Raw genomic sequence first — 9,032 nt, 5'->3', positions numbered from 1 at the left:
AAGCATGATTCTTTCTACTTTTCTACGATTCTAAACGGCAGCATAAAGACGCCAAAAATCTCCAGCTCTGGCCCTTGGGCCCCTTCTCTAGCAACATTATTGTTCAACCTTAATAATGTTATAATTTATTATTATTAGGTATTTACTATTAATTGACGTACAAGACTGAAACGCGTAGCCAAATTTTGTGACTCGGAAAGGATAAACGAAGGAAGTTGGGCCAATGAAATTTGTTTGGCAGTTTCTCACCTAAAGAGAGATGGGTGTGGACGTATCGTTTGGCCTTATAAGGAGTGACTCAGCTATAATAAGGAGTCACCAATAGCATTCACAACTCACATGCCTACTTAGTTTATTTTTTTGTGTGTGTGTTTATGAAGAGAGAGAAGAAGTGAAGATAAGCACAAGGAGTGTCATCTAGTCAGCTACTACCAAATTTTCAGAGTGGACTATTCTTCCTTTATTATATTCTTAATTACCGTGCCTTATCCGACCCTCTCATACCAAACCCAACCCAACCCAACCAACTATATTTCAACCAGCCGCGGCGACTAAACAACGACCACACCCTCAAAACCATTTCCAACTACCAACTACTCTCTCTATCACTCTCCCATGGCTTCCTCTTCCCTCTTTCTCTCACTCTCTCTCACCCTTTGCCTTGTTTCCTCTCTCTGCTATGCTCACAAATCTTCCTTAACCCTACCTGTGACAAAAGACGATTCAACCCACCAATACCTAACAACCCTCTCTTATGGCACCCCTGTTGAGTCTGCAAAATTCGTGCTTGATCTCGGAGGCTCAATCCTCTGGGCTGACTGTGCATCCAGAACCACCCCATCTTCCACCCTTGCCCCAATCTTCCACCGTTCAATTCGTTGCCTCACGGCAAAGGGTCCTGAAATTGAGACACATAGATGGCTCTCGAGTCTCGCAAATCCCATAGATCAAGATCAGCCGTGTCAAATTCCTGCAGAGAACAGCATCTCGGGGAAAAGGGTCACCGAAGGAGAGCTTGTGGAAGACTTAGTGATTAATCGCTCTCACGAGCTTCTCTTCACTTGCTCACCCACTCTTCTCTTGAACGGTTTAGCTACCGGTGCCAAAGGCATGGTAGGTCTTGATCGATCTCGCACTTCTTTTTCGTCTCAGGTTTTTCACTCGCTTGGAACTCAGAGAAAAATCACTCTTTGTCTCTCATCCTCTTCTGGGATTGTTCAATTTGGGAATGTGGCGCATGAATCCCAACCCGGGTCTGAAATTTTCAGATCTCTTACTTTCACACCCCTTGTCGCGAACCAAGACCAAACACAGACACACCCTTCCATCAACGTTAACTCCGTCAAAATCAACGGCAAAAAGGTTTCTTTCGACACCCCCTTGGGTGGGGGTGCTCAGCTGAGCACGGTGGTGCCTTACACCACTCTCCAAACCTCGATCTATGCAAACTTCGAAAGCGCTTATTTGAAAGCCGCTTCGTCTATGAGCATGAAAAGGGTCGATCCAGTTTCCCCCTTTGGGCTCTGCTTCGAATCCAACGGCGTTGGAAGCTCCCAAGTGGGGCCCAACGTGCCGGTCATTGATCTGGTCCTGCAGAGCGAGATGGTGAAGTGGAGCATACACGGAAGAAACTCCATGGTGCAGGTGAACGACGATGTTATGTGCTTAGGGTTTGTTGATGGAGGTGAGAATCCGAGGAACCCTATTGTGATTGGAGGGTATCAATTGGAGGATGTGTTGGTGCAGATTGATTTTGATACTTCCATGGTGGGATTCAGTCCTTCGCTTCTGACGAAGCATGCTACTTGCTCTCATTTCAAACCCTAGTTTTCTGGTGAATCGTGATGATTATAGTTTATTATTATCCATACCACATAGTTTTTCTTTAGATTAAGAAGAGTTTTGAGGAGTTTAACACGTTCTGTAATAACCCTTTTATTTTTTTTTTCTTTCTTTTTTGCTCTCCTGCGGTATTATCTGTATAAACTGCTTAAGTGGCCTATGTTAAATGGCGATGGCATTTTTGATGGCATTTTTATTTGAAATTGAAATACTTCTCCAGTAAGGAAAATTTGGTTGAGTTATGACTTGTGACTTGTGAGTATTGCCCCATTTGATGTAAGCATATGATTGACTGATTTTGTTTTTGTTTAATTTTAATTGGTGGGTGTGATTGATAAGAAACGCATTTTATTGTGGAATGATCATAGTGGGAAAAGCATATCCGTTTATAAGGGACGGTAAAGATACAAGATACAAATACAGCTCATAGCACACAGTTTTTCTCCCGAAACAAACAAAAGATGTGGCGCACAGAATATCTTTTTATTCCTTCAAGATGCTCTCTAGCGATACATAAATTAATTACCCATACTTTTATTTTTTCCCCCACAAAATGAAGCTTCTGGACTATTTTTCTTCGCTGCTATAGTCAATTCAAATAATCTTAAGAATGCAAGTCTTCAAAGTACAGCGACTCATAATCTGTGGCATGGGCTTTTGTATATATTTTAAGCTTATTGCGCTTCATAATTCAAATTTCAATTATAAAATCCATAAAAAAACAATTTTAATTTTTTTTTATGTATGACGTCGGACTATAATTAAGTGCATCATCACTCTCAATTTTTTTGTTTGAGAATATGCATCACTCTTGTATTAATAATCCTAAGTTTGAAAAAATTTGACGCGAAACAAAAATTAGTGGACGCTTGCGTTGGTAAACGCTATCAAAGTCGCTCCTTTTAACAGTGACTTGTCCCCATCCCTTGTCAGTCACATTATTAGAAAGAGAGGTTTAAGGATTTTGTTTACATGAATAAAAATTTATGACATAGACATATAATGAAAATTAAATTTTAAAAAGATAGAGATTAACTTAAAAAATGATCACAAAGACAAAAATATTTATTCACTCAAAGAAAATTTAACATTATGAAACTGGTGAATCCGTATTTCTTTATGTTGCCAGAGTTCTCTTCCTCCAACTAGGCAACACTGCAGCATCACTGTATGCTTATTAATCTTATGAGATGTACTATAATTTGCAAATAAGTTCCAGATAGTTTATTGTTCGCCATTAATGTTAGAATTAAGGAATTATCAGTGAAATGTTTTACCAAAAAATGTGATTATAATTTTTAGGAAACAACTCATTAATTTTTAAATCAATATTCCTGTTATTTTAACACCACCTTTTGATGACACGTATAGTACGGCAGGTTCAGTACAAATTATTGCTCTGCACCATAAAAAAGTACAAATTATAGCACGAAGCCACGTATTTATATTGGATATATTAATGCTATGTATGTAGTACGACTGAAAAACATGTATCCAAATATTATGGCTGAATATTAAATTAAAAGATAAAAAATAAAGTCTTTTTGGCAGACATCAAAATCCTTGCTTCGACAAGAGTTTTGTTAACTACTTTTATGTTCGGCTGAGATGATAAAAATTTTAAAATAATCATTTGAACTAAAATAAAATATAAAATATAAAATATATGAATTTAACATAAATTTTTTATATATTATTTTCTTCCTTCCTCCCAAACCAAACACAATAGCTTACGAATCCGTAGAGATGAGCATTTCCCTCTAAATAAAAATTAGTAATCTACCCGTTTCATAATATTAATTGCTATGTAAAAATAAATTAAATCTCAAAATATTTTTTATTTTAATTTTTAAATATAATATTAATTTTTATTTTTTACTTATATCTCTTGATCTTGATGTGTAACAAAAATTATATAAATAAACTAATGATGATAATATTAATTTTGTAAAGTATTATTTTTTATTTATCAATTTTTATTGATTCTGTGTTAAAAAAAAACTAGAATGCAATTATCATGAGTTGGAAGGAGTGAAATAAAACAAATTTGGTGGAATTTAAGCATTAATTTGCTATACGATTTCCACTTTTAATCGTTATATATATATGAAAAGGATATTCATAGGTCGAATTAGCTTAGATAATAAATTCGAACAAATCATATTCAATTTGTTTGATTTAATTTGAATTTTGAAATTTTTATAGTCAATTCAAAAAAAAAAAAAACCAATCCAATTAAAATTGGGTTGGTTGATTTGGATTATTAGGTTATGATATAAAAAATAAGTAATTATATATAATTTTGTCCTAATTTTTTTTATTTTATATAAATATTTAATTTTATATTAATGAAAAGTAAAAATATTTCTTTTTTTAATGATTAAATATGTATTATATTTAATACTTATTTTCTTATTGTTATCGCTTTACAAGTCTCATTATTTTCCGTACTAAGAAATATGATAAAACAAATTACATAATAATTAGAAGTAGTTAAGTCACTTGGTAACACTGGATAAGGTAATAAGATTAATGAAGAAGATAAACTTAAGTAATAAAATCTAAAATGTATCCGTTTAAACTTAAAAAATTATCAATTCATCGGGTTGGTTCAGATTAAAGAAAAAAAAAAGACAAATCTGATATTGAATTTATTATGGTTAATCTGATTCAGATTTAAAGTAAAACAAACCAATTAACTGAACGAATATGATTCAATTTGAATTGTTGAGTTCATCTGTTAATTTCAATCAATTACTTTGCGGATCCTATTATTTATTTATATTAAAACCTGTTGTAAAGCAAAGTATCTGTACACGACTAATATACCGGACTGAAATCTAATTTATGCTAGTTTAGGACAAAAATGAAATGAAAGTTAAAAGAATGAGAATATAAAGTCGTAAAATGATTTTTTAGTACGGCAAAGAAAATGCTTAGCATATAAAATTCTCATATGAACTATTAAATAAAATTTTGTGGAACTTGGTGAATATAAAATCCAGACAGGTAAAGTTACTGCAGGAGTTTTGGTTCAACATAAATGTTAATAACAAACTTTTTATTTAGAGGAATGTTAATAACATAGTATTCAAATACAGCTTTTATTAAAGATATAAAAGAAAGTAAGTTCCACTCATAATTTAGTTAACATTTCTGATCGTCTAATTATTTTGATTCATAGTGAGAATTATAATAACTGAGCATCCTGCTCAACCAAATGGATATGATGATGATAATATACCAAATATATCACAACACAAAAATGCAATGTTTGAGTTTGGACACGTTGTAGATTGGTACAAACATGTTGATAAGGGATGCACATGCATTCGACACGCGTTTGTTGATAAGGTGTGTGGAAAATAGGCAGCGTTGCTCGGAGTGAGTCACCGTGAAAAGGTCCTTCGTACGGGACAAGTTCATTCTCACGTTCTCGTGTAGTCACTTTACACGCCAACAAACCAACAAACCAAACCTTACCTAATAAATAAGTCACGTTTTTACATTAAGAATTAAGAATTGCCTAAGCTACCACTTTGTTGTTCCAAAACTTGAGCTTATCCTCTCACCGACGTTAACATAACACATCACGTGTTAGGTAGTGTTTCAATTGTTTCCTCGTCAGCATAACAATTTAAACATATTTTTTTAAAAAAAGAAGAATTATCTTTGTTCAACCTTTTCTTCTTTCCTTCTATCCACTTTCTTAAAACTGCAACAGGTTATGCAAAAGTGCTAACTCACACACCATCAGTTCTATCTTGACTCACAATAGTTGGAAATCAAACTGGGGGTTTATATGTAAAGGAATAGTAACTATTTTTAAAGTGCAGTGACAATTATTGGCAGCTTCATATGTGTGTTCTGTTTAAAAATAATTCTCCCAACTCCGAAGATGTTTGATAAAATGTGCGCCAGAAATTAGGTTTCCTAAATTTTCATTATCTCGTGTTATGTAGAGAAGTTGCATTGTATATATCACTGGAATTGTTAGGTGAATCGTACTTTTATTGTATATATCAGTTATTTTTATCCTTTTCAAGTTAATCATCTAATTCTTTCGATCTATCTAGTATCACCTCCAAAAAAAATTACTATTGTCCCCATAATAATTTCACATCCTTATATTTTATCAATAATTTATTTACTAAGTTACAAAAATTAAGAAGGATCGGGAAGACCAGTGACAAGAACAAGGATCGGGAAGACGCTCTAAATCAAATTAAATGGTGACAAATTTGATTAAGGAATGCTCCAAAGTTGAAGGCCCAAAATGTGAAGTTGGGGAGCCCAAAATAATTTGTTGCATTCAAATTGAAGATCATGAGGATTAGAGAATTGCATTTTTATTTAGTCCACTTATGGACCATTTCTTAAGCTAAATAAAAGTGTGTATATATCTTTCAGCAGATGTATTTTTCCGAACATTTCAATATATTTTCTTTTGATATGATAAACACTTATATTACATTTCAAATTGAAAGTGTTGTGAACACCTTCCAACTCTTAAAAGGGGGTTTTCAAATCCTTAATTTGGTTTATTCTCATTTTTTGTTGATGACTCTTCTATATTTCCAAGAACTTTGCTAATCCTATTATTTGTTGTGATTTTGTTTATTTCGAAAGGTTACTATTTATTGTTTTTTAAATTGGAATATTTTTTAATATAATGACTTTACTGTTATTTTTTTTATTGTTTTAATTAGTCATAATTTTGTTTTAAATTGATTTTAATATCCCATTTAAACATAAGAATTACTTATTACTTTTAGTTAATTATTTTTATTACACATTATTATTATTATTATTATATGACTATTTTCTAACTATAAATGGGATGCTCCCCTGTTGTTTATGGATTACTGGAAAATATAAACTCATATCTCTCTTTGGTTCTCTATTATTCTTACTTAGCTAGTTTTGATCCCAATTGATTTGGAATGAGTCTGTTAAATCCTTTTCCGGGAATAGTGATTGGGTCATCCTAGAACAACATTATTTACATAAACCTTTCTGTTGCAAAGCAAATTATGTATATACAACTTCCATACCTGACTGAGAGCTAACATACTTGGCAATTTTCAGATTCCAGAGTAAACTTCAGTTATTTGAGAAGATCGATACGTAAATATTACAATGTCGACTATTGAGTACTACGTGCACATGGAAACAATACTTAAAATAATCATATAATGGAAGCAATACTGCAAAGAATCATGAGCAGCCGCTAGCATGCACAATGTTAGTTCATGTGTCGGTCGTTTTTCCTTTCAATTAATGTTAATTAGTTAGACTCTTCCATTTCTGCTGGGTTTAAGCAAATCTATTGAAATCCTTTATTTTTTATGGCAATGCCAAAAGGCCGACATTGTTGTTGAATGAAATTTAACCAATTGTGTGTGTGGCTGCAGATAATCCATACACCCAATGCAATCATACTTCTGAAACACTCAAAATGTTAGAATTTAATATGAGTCAGCTAATTAATATGAAAGGAAAATTTTTAAAAAATTTACAATTTAATATTTTGGCATAAGAATAAAAAAATTATGGCACACAATAAAAAAAATTGGTTTACTACAAATATGGCACAATAAAACAAGAATGGGTACACTGTATAGAATAAAAGCAAACTTCATTATTCACCATGACTAATGTAATGCTGCAGAACTCGGAACCTATGACATTCAAAGGTGGGAACATGACACATTGTGGAGCAAAAGCGAAGAGCTGAAGCTTAATTTGGAGGAAGCCACATCAAACGCCAAAAGATTTTCCTCCAACTGATGCGCACCAAGAACAATTGAGGCTTTAAAAAACGACATTGTTGCCATTGTCCCTCCATCAACAAATGCAAGGCATGCTACATTTTTCTTTACCATTACCATGGAATTGGCTCCATGAATAGTCCATTGCACTCCCCCTTGTAGCACCAAATCAATAGTTGGCACAACAAACCCAGTGAAGGAATTTCCAATGCTTCTCGAATCGAAACATGCCTCAAATGGTGCCACTGATGCCACTCTCTTTAGTCTTCGGTCCGCAGCCTTCTTAAGGAAACCTCTAACAAAAGGCTTATAGACAAAAGTTTGTAATTCAGCAAAACGAGTGATGGTGCTAATTTTTGTGCCCCCATTGCCCTTCCTATCTATGGACAGCAGGGAAGGCTTTAAGTTCACAACATTGCCATCAATCTTAATTGATTTCACATCAATAAAGTATTCTGTAGAAGGAGCACCTTCCTCAAACAAAGGACCTGTGTCAAAGTGGTTGACAACAAGAGGAGTGGTTTGAATATATTTGGAAACATCCTGAGATTGTTCATGTCCCTCAGGTCCAATGAGTAAGTTAGTGAATCCGATGTTGTTAGAAGAAGGTAAACATAGAGAAAACTTAAGAGGGAGTTTCTTCAGCAATGCAAGCTGAGTTGGCACTGCAAGTTCTGACCTTGCAAGGCCTAACATTCCTTTGCTGCCTTTGGGTAACCCTCCTACAAGATTGCTAGTGAATTTATGTGCATTTGTGCAGCCAGAACGAATGCCAGACACTTGAATTTGAGAAATGAATATGAAATCCTGAGCCAAGTCCCCTGGAAAAGTTACTTGAGCTAAGGGGTTGTAATTGTAAGTACCACATGTGTTGTTTGTGCAACCCGGTTTGAAAGGGCCATGGCAAGTAACACATGGAATAGTGCTTTTGGTGGGGCATGAATGTGAGTCACAACTGACAGGAATATAGGATAATGTGTTGTAGTTAATGGCACAGTCGTACCAGAGGCTTTCTCCTGTAAGATCAATGGCTACATCAATGTTGTGTCGTGGATTTCCTATGCCAACTGAAGTGTAGAACACATTGGTTACTGGGTCTTTCTTAATGGGAAGTTTATAGGGGTGTGGTTCGGAGTTTGGAGCATGTGATGCTGATAAGTATGAAACTGAAAAAATTAGGGTAATAGAGAAAACAAAGAACTGGATGGTACATGAAGAAGTCATTGTGGATATAGCTAAAGAGGTTGATGCAATGATTTATGAAGTCCCAAATGCAGAGTTTCCCTTTTATCGTAAGGGCCATGGCCTATTGCATGCAACTAAAGTCATGATATTTGTGACTCTTTGACTAGTTTAGTGCTTGGTCAAAGAGGATGACTCAATGGTTTAAATGCTCAACGTGTTGAGTTGTGTCTTGGC

The 9,032-nt window shown here is 34.2% G+C and overlaps 2 protein-coding genes across 2 annotated transcripts; one reads left to right on the top strand and one right to left on the bottom strand.

Moving 5' to 3' along the window:
* Window positions 1–316: 316 nt before the first annotated feature.
* Window positions 317–2,087, top strand: LOC114375223 (gamma conglutin 1-like). The gene has a single exon (XM_028332994.1). The coding sequence runs from the start codon at window positions 616–618 to the stop codon at window positions 1,825–1,827; it is 1,212 nt and encodes a 403-aa protein (XP_028188795.1). The 5' UTR covers window positions 317–615; the 3' UTR covers window positions 1,828–2,087.
* Window positions 2,088–7,392: 5,305 nt separating this feature from the next.
* LOC114375626 (basic 7S globulin 2-like) lies at window positions 7,393–9,032 on the bottom strand. Its single transcript, XM_028333457.1, has one exon. The coding sequence runs from the start codon at window positions 8,835–8,837 to the stop codon at window positions 7,533–7,535; it is 1,305 nt and encodes a 434-aa protein (XP_028189258.1). The 5' UTR covers window positions 8,838–9,032; the 3' UTR covers window positions 7,393–7,532.

This window comes from Glycine soja, chromosome 11 (assembly GCF_004193775.1).
Source record: "Glycine soja cultivar W05 chromosome 11, ASM419377v2, whole genome shotgun sequence".
Classification (NCBI taxonomy): domain Eukaryota; kingdom Viridiplantae; phylum Streptophyta; class Magnoliopsida; order Fabales; family Fabaceae; genus Glycine; species Glycine soja.
This window is presented reverse-complemented; position numbering and strand designations above follow the sequence as displayed.